General features: G+C 42.5%; 1 protein-coding gene across 1 annotated transcript; it reads left to right on the top strand.

Moving 5' to 3' along the window:
• Positions 1-5,443: 5,443 nt before the first annotated feature.
• On the top strand, positions 5,444-6,404 carry LOC143963888 (olfactory receptor 6C6-like). The gene has a single exon (XM_077473627.1). It carries the CDS (start codon positions 5,510-5,512, stop codon positions 6,374-6,376), a length of 867 nt encoding a protein of 288 aa, XP_077329753.1. The 5' UTR covers positions 5,444-5,509; the 3' UTR covers positions 6,377-6,404.
• Positions 6,405-20,155: the final 13,751 nt, after the last annotated feature.

Genomic DNA, 20,155 nt, shown 5'->3' on the forward strand with positions numbered 1-20,155 from the left:
TTTATGTTTGTAAACACATGAAATTTGTATTGTATTTAATATTGTTAATTTTTTTAATTCTTATTATTAAATCACAAATTATTATTTTGATGTAATTTTGTATACTTTGTATGGCCACCTGCCCATGTTAAAGTCCTCTCCCTAGAGGAGCAAATGTTTTTCCATATTATCTTGTCCATTAGGATGGGGTTTTGGTGGGCCTCTTTAGACTTGTGATCTATGGCACCTTGTTCAATTTGTCCCATTTTGGAAAGTACACACCCCAAGGTATTTGCTAAGAAGCATAGTGAGTATTTTGCAGCTCTCATTTGTATTTGAAAATGAAGAAAGAAAATACATTTGTTTTATTTTTTTATTTTTTACATTTTCAAAACTTTGTGACAAAAAACGAGATCTGCAAAATACTCAACATGCCTCTCAGAAAATAGCTTGGGGTGTCTACTTTCCAAAATGGGGTCATTTGGGGGAAGGGGTTGTGCTATCTGGATGTTTCAGGGCCTCTGTAACTGTGACAGGTAGTGAGGAGTAAAATCACAATTTTACGCCTTTAGAAAGCCTGAAGGCGACGATTGGTTTTCAGGGTCCTGTTCGCGAATAGACTGCCAAAAAGTCCCACACATCCCCGTACTCAGGAGAAGCAGCAGAATGTATTTTGGGGTGTAATTCCACATATAACCATGCCATGTTTGAACAATATATCATTTAGTGACAACTTTGTGTAAAAAAAAATATATATATTTTCCATAAACTTGTGGCAAAATATAAAATATTCCATGGACTCAACATGCCTCTCAGCAAATAGCTTGAAGTGTCTTCTTTCCAAAATTGGGTCATTTTTGGGGATTTTGTGCTATCTTGACATTTCATGGCCTCCTAAACTGTGATAGGTAGTGAGGAAGTGAAATCACCATTTACACCCTACAAATTCTGAAGGCGGTAATTTGTTTTTCGGGGTCCTGTACGCGGCTAGGCTCCCAAAAAGTCTCACACATGTGGTATCCCCATACTCAGGAGGAAAAGTAGCAGAATGTATTGGGGGGGGGGTGTAATTCTACATATAACCATGACACGTGTGAGCAATATATCATTTAGTGACAACTTTGTGTAATTTTATTTTTTGGTCATTTTTCAATCACTTGTGACAAAAAAAATAAAATTCAATGGGCTCAACATGCCTCTCAGCAATTTCCTTGGGGTTTCTACTTTCCAAAATGGGGTCATTGAGGGGGGGTTGTACTGCCCTGCCATTTTAGCACCTCCAGAAATGAGATAGGCAGTCATAAACGAAAGGCTGCGTAAATTCCAGAAAATGCACCCTAGTTTGTAGACGCTATAACTTTAGTGCAAACCAATAAAGCTATAGTAGTATTCTAATGTATGACACTAGTAATAATTATATTTATTAATCAGTCAACCAACATTGGAATTCTTCTATAGCCTATGGTCGGAGCATTTGACCATGAATGTCCACTCCCAGTAACTGCTTAGTCGAATCTTCATGTCGAATCTTCATGTCAAATCTTTTCTCTCTATGTCGAATGATCTTGGACTAATAGAGTTAGGTTAGGCACATTCAACCACCTTTTTTGCTATTGTCTCTTTAATGTGGAATCGTTTCTCTCTATGTCGAATCTTTTCTCTCTATGTAGAATAATCTTGGACTAATAGAGCTAAGGTTAGGCACATTCGACCACAGGTTCGATGGACATAGATTGCTATTGTCAGCGTCATGTCGAATCTCCTATCTATATCAAACTATTGTCACAACAAAAACGTAAATAAAGCATTTGTTTATTTTGGATCTTTTGGTTTTCAGATTCTGCACATTCGTTATCATTTGTTAAAACGATAACGAAAATACTCGAAATTCAGACGAAAATGCATTTGGATGAAAACGATTGCACGTGTCTATTATCTATACATCACCCTTTCTATTTAGGTCAAGGTACAATATGGCCCTAGGGTAGTGGTGAGGATGTCGTGGTGATGTAGTAGTGAGAATTTGTACGAATTTCCGGAAATTCGTACATTCGTACGAATCCAAAATACAAATTTTTATGCATACGAATTCCGTATGAAATACAAAATTTCGTGTATGAATTTCAGATCCAAATTCATAACAAAAATTCGTAATTAACAAAAAGTTAACAAACCTAAAAGTTAAAAATCCAAGGAATTCAGCACAGCACAGGGATGGTGGGAACCCCTCATAATGATAAATTCATCATAACGAAAATTCGTAATTGTTACAAAAAGTTCATGAACCTAAAAGTTAAAACCCCAGGAAGTCAGCACAGTGATGGTGGGAACCCTATGGGAATTTCTATGCTTACGAATTTCATACGAAATACGAAATTTCGTTAATAAATTTCAGAATTTCGGATCCAAATTAACAGAAACATGACTGGTGTTTTGTTCACCAATCAGAGGAAGTCAGCACAGCACAGGGATGATGGTAACCCCTCATAATGGGCACAGCGGGTGTACACTCAGCCCCGGAAACTCAGCACAGGGATGGTGAGAACCCCTCATATTGGACACACAGCAGGTGTACAGACCTGGGAACTCAGCACAGGGATGGTGGAAACCCTATGGGAATGTCTATGCTTACGAATTTCATACAAAATACGAAATTTTGTTAACTAAATTTGGGTCCAAATAAACAGAAACATGACTGGTGTTTTGTTCACCAATCAGAGGAAGTAAGCACATCACAGGGATGGTGGGAACCCCTCATAATGATAAATTCATCATAACGAACTTTTGGTAATTTTTACGAAAAGTTAACGAAACTAAAGGTTAAAAAAACAGGAAGTCAGCACAGCACAGGGATGGTGGGAGCCCATCATAATGATAAATTCATCATAACAAACTTTTGTTATTTTAACGAAAAGTTTCCGAATCTAACGAAAATTCGTATTTTGTACGAATCCGAATTGAATTTCTTACACAAATTCCGAAACACAATTTTTTTTTTCGTAGGGAACAAAATGGAACGAAACAAAACAAATTTTGTGACGGCACCCATGTCTAGCTTATCTTGTTAGCAATTTTAATGGCACTGTTGTGTTGTTGTTTTTTAAAAAAAAACTTTGTATCAATAAGTTATTGTATTTCAATTTTTTTGTATACTGTGGTGACTAAAAAGTCCATCTTGAGTTCACTCCTTCTTGTATACTTTCAATTCATGACATGGCGCTGTTGATTATTTTTTTGCATTCACAGTGACACTCTGTGGTGATGCTCCTCTTTGAAATTTAACCTGTGTCTATTGGTGCCACACTCTGCATCATTACTCATCATTACTCTGTAAGTGAACAAGGGTAGGTCCACAGCATCCTGATGTCCTAAAGCCTCATACACACGATAAGACTTTGTACAAACTTGCCCTTGGATTTTTGTACAAAGGGTGTCGGCCCTGAACTTGCATTGCATACACACAGCAGGACTTTTTCAGCCAACTTTCACCAAATCACGTGGTTTTTCTGCTCTTTACCGCCACCTTTGGTCAACTTCTGTATTGTTGTCTGATCTTTTGCATTGGTTCTGAGCATGCCTGTTTGTACTTTGTACAAAAGTCCTATGGTTTTCTGTACACATGATCAGACTTTGCTCCATCGGACTTTTGTTGCCAGAAAGTTTGTCCTTTCGCACAGCCAACAAAAGTCCAATGAAAACCAAAAAAGTTTGTCCGATGGAGCGTACACACGCTAATTTGCATGTTTGTTGTCAAAAAGTCTGTGTGTATGGGCCTTAAGTCTTCCGGGATCCAGGTATGTAAACACAAAACACTAAGAACATCTAATGGTAGAAAGGATTTATTGTGGGGAACGGTAGTGAATAGAAGGTGAGTGCTGCAGCCATAGTTTTTTTATATTATAAACACCTGATGGTCAGATTTGGGTTCTAGGTCATCTTGTTTCATTTTTTATTTTTTTGATATCCTAGTCCACTGTTTTATGTTTATTGGCTTGACAAAGGAAAATAAAGAGAAAGCTGTGGTAAAACCTACAGGAATACATCCCTAAAGAAATTACACAAATGTAATTCTATCGGAATAAAAATTTCACAGCCTCTAATCTACACAATTATGACCATTGGGAAAATAATTCCTTGTGGTTTTTTTTTTTTTTTTTTAAATCCAGTTTCCACATAAAGACTGAATAAATATCTGAGATTCCTTGCAGCTAGAAGATAGAAGGCTTGATACTTATAAACATTGTTCCGTTTTCAGTTTTAGATTTGTAAGGACTTTTTATAGTCACTATTGTCCACTGTATTATGGCACATTTCCTAATCCTCCTTCTATTGGCCTGTATTTTCAAATTAAAGGATTTGAGAATTTAAATTTTTCCCACACATATGGAATTCATGTGCTACGATGAACAGGGATGCACCAGACCCCTGCTGTGAGCCACACCGTGTGGCAGTGTGAACCCAGCCTAGAGTCCTGTAAATTGTGAGGTGGTGCCTCCATGGATTGGATTTGTTTTTCCAGCACATGCCACCAAATCTTCATTGGATTGAGATCTAGAGAATTTGGAATCAACACCTCAAAATAATTGTTGTGTTCCTCTCACCATTCTTTGACCATTTTGGGTCCCTGCCATCAGGGAAGACCGTTTCCATGAAGAGAACAATGTTTAGGTAGGTAGTATGTATTAAGGAGTATTCACATAAATGGCAGGACCCAAGATTTCCCAGCAGAACTTTGCCCAACCCATCATACTGTTGGCTTGCCTTCTTCCAAAATTGCATTCTGATTCCATTTCTTTCCCAGATAAATGACTCACACACACCCAGCCATTTACATGATGTGATTCATCAGACCACCCTCTTCCATTGTTCAATGGGCACGTTCCGATGCTCACATATCTCTTGTAGGCACTTTTGGCTTAGGACACAGGTCAGCGTGGGCACCCTGCAGCTATGCGGTCCCATACTGTATACAACAAATTTCCTATTTTTTCTGCTTTCAACACATCAACTTCAGGGACAACATGTTTATTTGCTGCCTAAGATCTTAAACGAAATACAATAATTATGAACAGATGTTAGTAAAGAAATAAATTAACCAAAAAAAAGAATGGTTATCTTTTAAAGAAGGCAAACATTTTCACTGCAAATTGTATCTAGCAGACATGTTTTTTGGGCCATATACGACCTTCTTGTCCCTTTTTTCTGGCCTGCTGTAATTGAGGAATTTCAATTACATGAAGCTACTGCTGCCTTCCAATTGATAAAATTTAAAACCAGTTTACCATTTCTCTGAGATAAAATTAATTTCAATTATCAAATTGTTGTAAGTTTTTTTTTTTTTATTATTATTGCAATTAATTAGGTATGAATCTCTGTAGCAACATTTTTAATAATACAATAAACAAAATGAAAATGTATTCTAAAACATGATTTTTGATTCTGTATTCACAGAAAGTCAATAATGAGTGAACAGAATGGGACAGAAATAACAGAATTTCTCCTGTTGGGTTTTCAAGACTTGGGTAGATTAATGATTGTTATCTTCATTTTTATACTTGTAGCTTATACTTCTGCACTTTTTATTGATGTTTTGATTATCGTATTGCTCTCAACCAGACCAATTCTTACCTCCCCCATGTACTTTTTTCTCAAACATTTCTTGTTTTCAGAAATGTTGGTGGGAACTCTTATTATACCCAATATGCTAAAGATCATATGGCTGAAAGGAGCCTTCATATCCATTCCTGGTTGTATTGCTCAGAGTTATCTCTACTGTGCATCAGGTAGTACAGAATGCTATCTTCTTGCAGCAATGGCCTATGACCGGTACTTGGCCATATGTAAGCCTTTGCTCTATAACAAAATTATGAGCAAGAAACTTCAGTATTCCCTGGTAATCTTTTGCTGGATGCTTGGCTTTACATCAACATTGATAACAATGAGTCTTCTAACTCAGCTTAAATTCTGTGGACCCAACATCATTGACCATTACTTCTGTGATCTTGCTCCCTTTGTTGACCTTGCTTGCTCAGACACTTCAGTTCTTGAGATAGAAATATTCATTCTCTCATTCCCTATCATGGTCATACCATTTATTTTGATTTTAGTGAGCTACAGTTGTGTTGTCATAGCCATTCTACGTATGTCCTCTATTACTGGGAGTAAGAAAGCTTTCTCAACCTGTAGCTCTCACCTCTCTGTAGTGATTATGTATTATGGGTCCTTAATAATAATTTATCTGGTTCCCAGCTCACAAACCCTTAACAAGATGATATCAGTAGTTTACACAGTGGTGATCCCCTTGCTTAATCCCTTTATATATAGCATAAGAAATCAGGATATTCGAGTAGTCATATGTACATTAATTCCTCTGCAACCAATACATAAGAGGAATTAAAAAACAAAAAGATTGAGAACACCATATGCTTTGGATTCCCTTTTTTTTTTTTTTTTTACCAGAGCATAAAATTATTTTGACTTTTGATAAAGTATTCCATTAGCATTGATTTTATGCTATTTATGTTGATTTTAATACATGAAACATTTAAAAACATGAAATTACATCTTTTCCTGGGATTTTTAATAAAATGTTTATCAAAAATGGTGTTTACTTTAAATGTATCTGTTTTATTTTATACACTTTTATGGTTGGAATCTTAAGCAGACGTGGAGAGACCATTTTAAAATTCTTAACAATGTCCCTTCTATGAATTAAAAAGCTCAACATTAAAGGTCATGTGAACTAATCACTTAATGAGCTATGCCCATATATCATGTGACATCTGGAATAATTTTTGTGACATCAGAGCCTTACAACACCTTAGACTTTTAAAGTATGCAAACATGGATTATTATTTTTAAATTAAAGAATCATTTTATTATCTAAAGCCATTTTGAAACTTTCTCTATTTATTATTATTTTATAATGTTCTGTCAATAAAAATAATTCAGGAATTCATTGTGAAAATTGACATTATGTCAGGTCACACTTGATATGAGTATGATGATTTTTTAAAAATTTTTGGAGTAAAGAATGATATGGTAACATATAGTTACCATAGTTGGTAAGGTTGATTAAAGACACCATTTCCCGTATACTGTGCTCACTAAGATGCACATAACTATAAACACTTCCTGCTGACACACTACCGATTGTGGAAGTGAATTCCACATCCTTACTGCCCTGAAAACACCCCTATGTAGTTTAAGGTAAAACAGTTTCTCCTTCAGTTTCATTGAGTGGCCAGTGTCTTCTTTCATTCACTGAGACTGAATAGTTTATTCCCTTTGCCAGAATTACCATTGAGGTCATTTTTATATTGCTATTGTATCTCCTCTCAAGCGCCTCTTCTCCATGAAGAATATGTTTAGTGCTTCTAGTCATTTCTTCATATTTGAGGTCCTCCAGCCCCCTTATTAACTTTAAGAAAAATACATGGGGTAATGGCACAGCCTATTGGATGTTTTGGATATAACACAAGTCCATCTACAAGTCCTTTGAGCTAACCAGCTCTGTATTAGAGGACAGTACATTACATCAGGGCAAGCCTTCCAGGGAAAGTGGAAGCAAACTCCAAACATGCAGAGAGAGAGAGAAAACACGGGTGCCTCTGAGTATGTATACGCTAAAGAATCTGTGCTGCCACTTAATATTCAATAAATATGCAAATGAGGTGAAACAAGTGTAAAAAAGAGAGAGAGACAAATAATTTCACAGTAGCGCACTAAATTAATTAACTCCTAAATATTAACATTGTGAAATGATCAACATAAAACACTCATACATAATGAAAAGTGTCCATATGGCATATCCAAAAAATATATATGCTCCAACATATGCAAATCAATATGGTAATTAGGGATGAGCCGAATAGCCCCGGGTTTGGTTCGCACCAAAACCTGTGAACGGACCGAAAATTTGTGTGAACTTTAGAACCCCGTTAAAGTCTATGGGACTCGAATGTTAAAAATCAAAAGTGCTAATTTTAAAGGCTAATATGCAAGTTATTGTCCTAAAAAGGGTTTGGGGACCCGGGTCCTGCCCCAGGGGACATGTATTAATGCAAAAAAAGTTTTAAAAATTGCAGTTTTTTTGGAAGCACAGATTTTAATGATGCTTAAAGTGAAAGAAAAGTGAAATATTGCTTTAAATATCATACCTGGTGGATGTCTATAGTATGCCTGTAAAGTGGCGCGTGTTTCCCGTGCTTAGAACAGTCCCGGGGGCGTGGCTTGCCTTGGGATGAAGATGGCTGCTTGACTCCTTAGCTCCGTCTAGCCTGTGGCCTATAACCTGATTACCGGGGAATTCCACCAGCACACTCCGCTCAAACAATGGGCACCTCTTCCCGGAGTCGTTCGACATCCCGCTCCCGCTCTCCAAGAGACCTTAGCACTCGCTCAGCCCCTACTATCCCGGAACTTTTCCGGACCCAAGGAGCAAACATGGCGCTGAACTCTCCCGCCCGTGGCCATGTCGGCATCACACTTACCCCAACGGACACACCGCCGGCGCCAGGACCCGCTCACCCTCCGCTCCATCAACACCCCAGCCTACAAGACCTGAGGGCGGTAGCGGCGGACATAAAAGACACACTTACAGCTGCGATCTCCGACCTCCGCCGAGAACTCCATGACATCGCAGGTCGCGTACACGCGGTGGAAACTCAGGCCTCACAGCACCAACAGGCCATACACAGAACCGACCGTCGTGTTGATACCCACACCATGCAGCTCCGTGATCTTCAACGCCACGTCGAGGATATTGATAATAGAGGCCGCAGGCATAATCTCAGGGTGCGCGGCCTGCCTGAATCCATCGACCAAGAACAATTGATCCCGGCTGTGACTTCTGTATTTAATCAACTCCTGGATAGGCCTCAACAGACTGCTATCGCTATGGAGCGTATACACAGGGCACTGAGGCCCAAGGGCAAAGAAGCGGACCCACCAAGGGATGTAATCTGTCACATCGATGAGTTTGCAATTAAGGAAGAGATTCTCAAACAGGCCCGAGACCGACCAGGATTAACATATGAGGACAACCCTATTAATATCTTCCAAGACTTATCGGCGATAACATTGAGGCACCGACGAGATTTACGCCCGTTATTGGATGTCTTGAGGAACAGGGACATACGTTATCGTTGGCGGTTCCCGTTCGCTTTACAAGCCACACACCTTGGCCGCACCGCCACCCTAAGGGTCCCGGAGGAGCTGGATTCGTTTTGCCGTGTGCTGGACATCCCGTACATAGACCTCCCGAATTGGTATGCGGATTTTCAAATCCCGGTGCGTGGCTACCCAGACCATGAACGCATGGACTTTCAAACATCGAATCCACGGAGACGCAGATCCCCTTCTTTGAGCAGGGCAGGAGGAGGTTCCAGCGTCAGGCACCCGCCACCGAGCCCCTCTGCGGCACCGCTACCGAGAAGGGCACGAAGGGATCGGTAAGCTGGTCTACATATCATCCTTTGGAGCAACCCATGTCTAACACTGTTGTTTCCCCAGTTATAGACTGTCGTTACACCACTATGGTTCCGCTTTAAAACTCTCGTATATACCCTCCGTTGTACGCTACTATCTATGTACATGGTTGTCTTTGATCCGATCTTAATGTTACTAACCAGCTCACTTTGCCAAGCTACTCCCACTGAAAGACGCAAGCACGTCTCCTTGAACCTCTTTTCTCAACTGGGTTCCCTCGGATCAAGATCGAACACGTCCCTTTTCACTAAGAAACTCGATCGGACGCTACGACCATCATACACCGTCGGTGCTGCTTTCGGACAGCTTTCCACTGACTTGATCGGAAGGCTACACTTTAGAACCTTCACCTGCGAACGTACTCACGTACGGATGTATGCACGGAACTCTACACCTCCGACCGAAGGAGGTCGTTACGACTTGAACGTTAATCCGAACTTTTGCTCTCCATACCTTACATGGGCGTTCGCACCCTTCCAGCACGACCGACTTCATTATACATGGAAACAGCAGGATCCTTATTCAGCAACGTGGACTGCATCTAAACTCGAAGATATGCCAAAAGGGATAGGACTGTGCTCATGTCCTCGCACTGAAGGGCTCATTTCCAGAATTACGGTAACGCTTTGTAAATGGAGCTTCATCCTGCTTTATTGAGACTAATGATCTAGACAGCATATGTGGTTTTTACCGGCGGGCTCTGCTGTGTCCATCCTCTATTAGCCACGCTAGAGAGGTACGAGGTAGTGATAATTTTATTCCATCCCAAGGGGTTGGACACAACAGACCTCATGTAAGCCTGGGCTTAGTAGTCACACAGGAGCAACAAGGGTGACAGGCTTATCGCCACCCACTGACATTTCCGGGCTCCTCCATGACGCTCTGTGGGGGCCTTCCCGGAGGTGACAATATTTCTCATAATGATAGAGCTGCCCTCTTCACTGTGATATTTGACGTCTGACCTTCAGTGTTTTCATATTTTAGTCTTTCGTTCTTTTAACCGAGTTATTATCTCAAAGACAAGGGGGATTATACGATGATGTTAACGCATGAGAGTGCAACAGTCCTTTTGGGATTTTGATATTGTTTGTTCATATTTTAGTTAGACATTGGTTCTGGTTTATGTTTTACACCTTATTTTTCAAGCTATTGCTTCACTAAGTAGCTGATAACAAGTCCACGGGCCAGGTCTTCCACACATTGATGTGATCTATGGCCTAGATAATCTATGTCACTAGCATCGCTCATAGCGACATACTCAAGAATTAAACTAACTGAGCGGAGGTAATCTATTCCACTGATAGCCCATTACTGTTTCAAGTCGAGGATTCTATCCTATAACGACCTTAGGCATAATTAGCTGGGCTAGCAGAGGTTTACATGACATCCCCTACACTAGCTGATGGTAATCTTTTTTTATCAATTGCTGATCCGGCCGCAGGCTAGACGGATCACAATTGATTTGGATACCGTACCGATTTAGGTATAATTTTCAGTTCTTTGGTACAAACCAACGGAAAAAGTTGACCTTTTGTCACAATACCAATTTTGATAGAATTTCAACTCTATAGGCGCTCCATCTTCGTCCTGGGTTGAGTCAACCCCACTACAGCGGTACCTTTCAGATATACAATAACACTTACCCTACAACACCGCTGACCCTATCTGGCGACTATATATACATAGTCCGGGTGTCCCTTTGAGGATTTCCAAGGACTTTACCACGCCAGTTAAACCTTGGTTGGGTAAACTCCGGTTACTCAACCTCTTCCCTCACCTAGAGTCGACTCGGCTCTCACTGCATCCCCTCTCTCCACATAGACAGAGGAATATCCCAACATGTCTTCTACCCTGAATCCATCAGTCCCCCTCACAGCTAAAATAATTTCACTTAATGTTAAGGGTCTGAATATCCCGGAGAAAAGATCCAAACTCCTCCTCACTATGCACAGGGATAAAGCAGACATCATTTTTCTGCAAGAAACACATTTTAAGACAAACGCAACCCCAAAACTTCGGGATGATAAATACCCTACAGCCTTCCACGCTACTTCCCCTCTCACAAAGTCGAAAGGAGTCTCAATATTGTTTCACAAAAATAGCCCCTTTCAACTCACTGATCAATTAATAGATGAACACGGCAGGTTTATCTTCCTCAAAGGTCAATATGCTGGCACAACAATTACCTTAGTCAACTTATATGCCCCAAACACTCAACAGGTGGCTTTTTTCAAGAAGATAACGACCTTACTAATCTCCTTCCAGGAAGGACTTGTGATCCTGGGAGGAGACTTTAACGCTCCCCTTGTACCCATCCTTGACACATCCACCGGCACGTCCTCTCTTCCATATAGAGCCTTGAAGGCTATCAACTCATCCCTGACTACACTGTTACTCCATGATACTTGGCGTACTTTGAACCCTGACTGTAGAGACTATACCTATTATTCAGCCCCCCATGACAGATATTCACGTATTGACTTTCTATTCTTAACACAAAAAGACTTACCGCTACTACGAAAAGCTTCCATAGACCCAATGGTCATATCGGATCACCACCCAATTTCGATCACCCTACAATTCCCGATAGCCAAATCGCTGACCCCAAGTTGGAGACTTGACTCATCCCTACTCACCGACGCATCCATTCAGGCAGAACTCAATACCCACTTGAAACACTTCTTTACCGAAAACAAAGCTGAAGATACTTCCCCTTTAAATAATTGGGCGGCACATAAGAGTGTAATTAGGGGAATAATGATTGCTCTTAAAGCCAAACGCAACCGCGAAAAAAAGAAGATATATTTAGACCTCACCACTCAAATTAAGAGACTAGAAGCGGCCCACAAACATTCCCAAGCAGTAGCTACACTTACGGAACTTACGGAAGCTAGAGCAAAACTCCTAGAACTGTTAGACACACAAACCAAACGCAAATATGTTCTTTACAAAAAATCTTTTTACGAATATGGCAACAAAACTAGCAAGCTATTGGCCAGAGCACTTCAAATTAGAAGAGCCGCCAATACCATTCATTCTCTGTCCGATGTCAATGGCAGAAAGATGCACAAATCTGAAGAAATAGCTAATCAGTTCGTTAAGTATTATACAAAGCTTTACAATCTAACCCCCCCGACACAGACGGAAGATCAATCGACTTTACGACAAGGAAAAATCAAAGACTTTTTACTTCGCTACAGTCCCGACCCCGTCTCAGATGACACAGCTAGAGATTTAGACTCTCCTTTAACGTCAGAAGAAATCATTATAGCTCTCAAACAGCTCAAACCAGGGAAGAGCCCAGGCCCTGACGGGTTAACAGTAGCCTATTATAAAACGTTTACTGACATCCTGTTACCACATTTTCTGAAGGCTTTCCGCTCACTTGCTGAGCCTATCCCTCCCCCTGTTGAATTTTTACAAGCACATATAGCGGTTATACCGAAACCGGGAAAGGACCCCCTGACAGTAACGAACTATAGACCAATCTCTCTACTGAATGTAGACCTTAAATGGTACGCCAAAGCCCTAGCTAATAGACTTTTACCACTTCTACCCCAACTCATTAGTCCAGATCAAGTCGGATTTATTCCGGGAAGAGAAGCTAGGGATAACACCCTTAAAGCCCTGAATGTAGGTCACTGGCTATCAATTTCTAAGACACCTGGGTTCATGCTATCGCTGGATGCGGAGAAGGCGTTCGACAGAGTGGCCTGGGACTATATGTCTGAGGTACTGAAGGCTATACATATCCCGCCTCGCTTATTGAATTCAATTCTAGCTCTTTACTCTGTCCCCACAGCAAAGGTGAAAGTAAATGGCCATCTGTCGGACGCCTTCTCCATATCGAATGGTACACGTCAGGGATGCCCTCTATCCCCCTTGATGTTTGTCTTAACACTAGAACCCCTATTAAGACGGCTCAGAGCTAACACAGACATTAGAGGAATCGACATTAAAAATCACACATACAAGGTCGCAGCGTTTGCGGACGATATTCTCCTCTTCCTCTCCGCCCCACTGACGTCCATCCCCAACTTGTTACAAGACTTCTCGGACTTTAAAACGCTTTCTAACTTACAGATCAACTTTGACAAATCTAGCGCCTTGAATATATCATTGCCTGCCTCGCTGTGTTCGATATGCCGTACTAACTTTTCGTTCAAATGGAAAGAAACTGCAATTACTTACTTGGGAATCCAACTCCCAGCCTCTCTATCAAACCTATACTCCTTAAATTATACCCCGTTGATACAGAAGATCGGGGCAGATCTTCAGAAGTGGTCCCCGGAAAAATTTTCTTGGTTCGGTAGAATAGCAATAATCAAAATGAACATTCTCCCACGAATTTTATACTTATTGCAGACTATCCCTATAAAACTTCCTTCTACATTCTTCTCCACATATCGCAAGTTATGTACACAATTTGTCTGGAACAAACATCGTTCACGCCTAAATTTCCCCAAACTTACTTTACCTAAATTGAAGGGGGGTACAGGCCTCCCAGATATTCACAAATACCAGGTGGCCTGCCACCTTACCAGGATTATCGATTGGCATATACATGCCCCGTTCAAGGATTGGGTTCGTCTCGAACAGGCTATGTCCCCTAACCCATTAACCTCTCTCCCATGGCTAGATCATACCTATCAAAAGCGAACATTTAAGTCCCACCCTTTGATAGCTCCAACACTACACTCTTTCCACTGGGCGAACACCCACCACCACATCTCTTCTACAAAAGGTCCAATGACCCCTCTTCGCGGCAATCCAGATTTCCCACCAGGTAACCTCCCATCCTTCCCTACACTAAGGTGGCCATATAAGACGGTCAGAGCGACACATTTCTTCCACGATAATGTTATCCTCTCCAGGGAGGATTTGGCATCTCTCGTAGAGCAAGAAACCTTTCCATTATGGGCATATCTACAGATCCACCATTTTCTACTTAATCATACAATCAGACCACAATGGTCCAGAGCTTTGACTGCCTTTGAAGAATTATGCAATCAGGAAGAACCCCAACGCCACTTAATCTCGCACACATATTCACTGCTGTTTCAAGACAGCGCGAAGCACAACCTCCATATACAGCAAAAATGGTCCACTGACCTTCAAATAGAAGTTTCTGAAAATGATTGGGATCGTATATATAGATGTGTCCATAAGGGTTCGGTGAATGCCAACACGCAAGAGACTGCCTTTAAAATAGCTTCCAGGTGGTACCTTACGCCACACAAACTTCACATAATTGACCCCTCCATCTCCCAGAAATGTTGGAGATGCAACACGGATACTGGAACCTTTTTGCATATTTGGTGGTCATGCCCGGCCATACAGACTTATTGGTCGGAAATACATAAAACAATAGAGGAAGTCACGACTTACCATTTAGAATACACTCCGGCACAATTTTTGCTGCATCACTCAGACCACTCAAATAGTTCCTACCTTAAATCTCTAGCCATGCACATGATCAATGCTGCCAGGGCTTGCATTCCACGGAAATGGCGCTCCCCTGACACCCCCCTACTCAAGGATTGGCTTCAATGTATTAACAATGTAATGACTATGGAGGACTTAATACACCAGGCCAATGATACCCCTGCAAAGTTCACAACAACATGGGCCTGTTGGATTCACTTTCAGACCTCTGACAAATACAAAAGTCTTATGCAGACTTGAGAGCTAGGAATGAGGCCAGGACCTCTCTCATAGGAATTTAACCCCTGGAAATGAAATTACTTATTGTAATACAGCATATAACCTCTTAGACTCCCAGGATTCAGAAGTCTACAAAACCCCTTATGTATTTTGCTAAATATTCATGTTGATATATTATACACACACTTTCCAATAGTTATTCGCATGAATCACTTTATTCCTCTGTCTATATTCTTAACGATTAATCTGCCTTGGCAGGGATGCTCAAATCACACTTAACATCCTCAGAGACTCGATTAAACACCTATGATCTACAGGAAGCAAGCTAGTTACCTTATATATGTCACATGGTATATTTTTATTTGCTAATACACCCCTTTATAATCACACAGAACGTTTTGTTGTCTACTATTATATCCTGTCTTTCATTTAAGGCGCTTGAGTTCGCTTACAAATTGTAACAAATGCCATTGATTCAATTGTTTTTTCTTCTTTTTTTTTGTTCTTTATTGATTCCTGTTGATTTTGCACTGTTCATACTTTCTGTATTGTGAATTGCATCTTCAATAAAATGTCTTTAAAAAAAAAAAAAAAAAAAAAAAAAAAAAAGAACAGTCCCTGCACAAAATTACATTTTTCAAGGAATAAAAGTCATTTAAAACTGTTTGCGGCTTTAATGTAATGTCTGGTCCCGGCAATATGGATGAAAATCAGTGAGACAAACGGCATGGGTACCCACCCAGTCTATTACCAGGCCCTTTGGGTCTTGTATGGATATTAAGGGGAACTCCGCACCCAATTTAAAAAAAGGAAAGGCGTGGGTCCCCCAGGCCCTATATACTCTGAACAGCAGTATACAGGTGGTGCAAACAAGACAGGGACTGTAGGTTTGTTGTTAAGTAGAATCTGTTTGTAATTTTGAACTGGTACAGTGTAGCTCCAGTCAACAAAATCTATTTTTACTTTTTTGGATAACATAGGGAAGGGTTATCACCCCTGTTATGCCGTGTACACACATCAGACTGTCCGGCTGACTTTACCATGGCGGACAAACCGCCGGACTTTGAAGCGGAGGTCCGCCAGACTTTCCGAACAAGTGGACCTGCCCACTCACAAACTGACTTTTCCGGCAGACTAGGTCTGCCAGACTTTTGGCAGGAGTCCGCCGTACTTTTGAAAATAAACGGACTTGCTCACTTGCCCCTTTGGTAAAATATTTTTTTTTAGAGGATGCTGGGACTGTGACATCATAAGAGGCGGGGACATCACCCGGTGACCCCGCCCATTGTCCCTATATAAGTCGCCGTGCAACACGTCCCCCTCATTATGGCCGGAGACAGCGTTGAGTCAACATCTCAAGGAAGAAGAAGAAGAAGAGAAGAGAAGGCGGCGACAGAAGACCAGGCCACCGCCAGTAAAATAGCTGGAAGAAGGAGCGGAGGCCCGGCAAGAAGAACCGAAGAGGGGGGGCAAGGTGGAAGAAGAGGCGGCGGCAGCGACAGAAGACCGGGCCACCGCTAGTAAAAGAGCTAAAGGAAGAAAGCGGAGGAGTCTGGCGAGAAGACCTTCCCCAAAGCACCCCCAATGTTGATGGCACGCAGCCTGGTACGGCTCAGGAGGGGGGGCGCTCACTCGTTCCCACCCCTTTCCTGTCCGGCCGGGTTGCGTGCTCGGATGAGGGTCTTATATGGACCTTGGTGGGGACCTCCAAGCCGTTTTTTTAGCGTAGGGCTTCCCCTTTAAGTCCATAACAGGTGACGGGGCTAGCAACGTGTCAATCTCACCGCCAAAGGCGGCAACATTGATTTCCTTCGCTAGTCCCGGCTACCTGGAGCCGTGTTCAAAATGAACAGACTTTTCTCCGTGTGCGGGAAAGTCCGTTAATTTCAAAAGTCCGGCGGATTAGCACACAGACTCGCAGTCGGCGGAAATTTTTTGAGTCAAAACTACTTTTGGGGAAAAAAAGTCCGCCGGAGCCCACACACGGCCGGCTTTTCCGGCGGACTCTTGTCCGCTGGACTGTTGTCCGCCGGACCAAGTCCGCCAGATAGTTTGATCATGTGTACACGGTATAACATTTTTTTGCTATCTGTGCACCTCTTCAGAAGATTTCAGCTCAATTTCTTGCCCTAATGACAAATATTTTTTGAAAATGTAGGGTTTTTAGTGAAACAAGGATTGGTGATAAAGCATCAGTGGAGAGGAGACACATTTTTCCCATATCAACTCTTACAGGAGAGAATTTTCCTTCCTAGGTGTAGATTTCAGCTCACTTCCTGTTGTCTGCTTCCGTTTGCAAGTAGGAGACGTTTGTAAGTTGGATGTTTGAAAGTAGGGGCCTGCCCTATATGCTCTTCAGAAATTTAGGCCTAAGGTGTTGGTGTTGCCACAACACTGTAAGCCCTCAGTTACTCTTGGTCGGCGCTGGAACACCCTGCTGTGAACTAGTATATCAAGAATTGTAATTATATGCCATTGTTGAATAGTGGTAGAAAAACTGGGCCTTTGGTGTTGGTGGTGGTGCTGGTGCCACAACACTGTAATTCCTCACAGTTGGGCGCTGTAACGGCCCTGCTGTGAAATATTATATCAAGAATTGTGACTACATGCACCTGTTTAACAGGGGCAGAAAAATTGGGCCTTTGGTGGTGGTGGTGTTGCCACAACACTGTAAGCCCTCACAGTTACTCTTGGTGGGCGCAGGAATGGGCCTTGCTGTGAAATATTAGATCAAGAATTGTAATTACATGTCCCTGTTGAACAGGGGCAGAAAAATTGGGAATTAGGCACTGGTGCCACAACACTGCAACACCTCACAGAAACTCTAGTTGGAGCGCAGGAATGAGCCCTGCTGCAAAGTATTGCATCAAAAATTTGAATTACATGCCCCTGTTAAACAGGGGCTGAAAAATTGGCCCGTAGGTACTGGTGCTGGTGCCACAACACTGCAACCCCTCACAGATACTCTAGTTGGAGCGCAGGAATGAGCCCTGCTGCAAAGTATTGCATCAAAAATTGTAATTACACGCCCCTGTTAAACAGAGGCTGAAAAATTGGGTCTTAGGCACTGGTGCTGGTGCCACAACACTGCAACCCCTCACAGATACTCTAGTTGGAGCGCAGGAATGAGCCCTGCTGCAAAGTATTGCATCAAACATTATAATTACATGCCCCTGTTGAACAGGGGCTGAAAAATTGGACCTTAGGCACTGGTCCTGTTGCCACAACACTGCAACCACTCACAGATATTGTAGTTAAGCGCAGCAACGAACCCTCCTGCAAAATATTGCATCAAAAACAGGGGCTGAAAAATTGGGCCTTAGCCACTGGTGGCGGCACCCACAACCAAAAATGTTCTTACAAGCTATCAGTATGATCATTGAGGAGGAAGAGGATAGTCACTCAGCATAACAGGATAGTCACTCAGCATCAGCATAGGCAGTCTTGAAGGGATCTGACATTTAAAAAAAAAAATATTCGGTTACATCAGCATCAGGTGCTTGGTAGCTGGTGGTGATCCAAGACTGATTCGTTTTTATGAAGATCAGTCGATCGACCGAGTCGGTGGACAGGCGTTCCGAAAGAACGCTTAATGCAGGACAGGCCAGTAGCTCAATTGCATACTGTGCAAGCTCTGGCCAGTGATCCATCCTCAAGGCCCAGTAACCCAGAGGATTTTTGGTGGGAAAAGTGTCCAAGTCTGATCTTGCCCCTAGGTATTCCTGCACCATGTAAATCAGATTCTGGAAATGGTTGCTGGAACCGATCATACCTTCGGGCTGCGGAATAAAAAATTGTCTGAACGCATCGGTGAGACGACCACCTTCTCCACCGTTCCTTCTGTGACTGACCGAACCCTCAGCAACACGTTGTCCAGGACCAAGAATTTGTAACCTCCCAGTCTCTGGGAACGCATGGCACAGACCTTTCTGCAAGGCCTCCCGAAGATGTTTCATCCTCTGCTCCCTTTGCGACGGCAAGATAAGGTCTGCAACCTTACCCTTGTAACGTGAATCAAGGAGGGTTGCCAGCCATTGATGATGTCTCTCCTTGATCTGACGAATACGAGGATCCTTCCACAGGCTTTGCAGGATCAGGGAGGCCATGCAGCATAGGTTAGCTGAGGCATTCGGTCCGGAGTCCTCTTGGTCACTAAGGACGACATGATCCGCAGCCACCTCCTCCCAGCCACGTACAAGTCCATGTGCTTCTTGGGACTGTAAATGATCCCTTAAAGACTGCTGCTGAGTGCCAGGCTCAACCTCCATGCTGACACAATCCTCCTCCTCCACCTCTTCCTGTGTGATTGGCGGGCCAGCAGGAACACTGTCTGGATAATGGGGGCCTTGAGAGGTAAGGAAGTCCTCCTCTTCCTGCCTCTGTTCTGCCTCAAGTGCCATGTCCATTATTCCACACAGCATGTGCTCCAACCAGTGGACAAGAGGGACAGTGCCAATGATGCATGCACTGTCACTACTCACCATCCTTGTGGCCTCCTCAAATGGTGACAGGACAGTGCATGCATTCCTGATCATGGCCCACTGGCGTGGGGAAAAAAAACAAGCTCCCCTGACCCTGTCCTGGTGCCATAGTCGCACAGGAACTCATTGATGGCCCTCTGCTGCATGTGCAGATGCTGCAGCATGGCCAACCTTGAGTTCCACCTGGTGGGCATGTCACAGATTAGGCAGTTCTTGGGCAGTTTAAATTCCTTTTGGAGGTCAGCCAGCCGAGTACTGGCATTATATGACCGGTGGAAAGGCACACAGACTTTCCTGGCCTGCCTCAGAACATCCTGTAAGACTGGGTACCTGCCCAAGTACAGCTGCACCACCGAGTTAAGGACATGAGCCAAACAGGGCACATGGGTCAGTTGTCCCTGTCAGAGGGCAGAGAGGAGGTTGGTGCCATTATCACAAACCACCATTCCTGGCTTAAGCTAGCGTGGCATCAACCACCTCTCAGCCTGCCCCTGCAGAGCTGACATAGTATCTGCCCCAGTGTGGCTTCTGTCCCCCAAGCA

This window comes from Lithobates pipiens, unplaced genomic scaffold, assembly GCF_037356315.1.
Source record: "Lithobates pipiens isolate NorthernLeopardFrog02 unplaced genomic scaffold, aLitPip1_a1.2 Scaffold_8, whole genome shotgun sequence".
Classification (NCBI taxonomy): domain Eukaryota; kingdom Metazoa; phylum Chordata; class Amphibia; order Anura; family Ranidae; genus Lithobates; species Lithobates pipiens.

Coding starts and splice junctions, on each gene's coding strand:
- LOC143963888 (XM_077473627.1), top strand. CDS start 5,510: ATGATTGTTATCTTCATTTTTATACTTGTAGCTTATACTTCTGCACTT.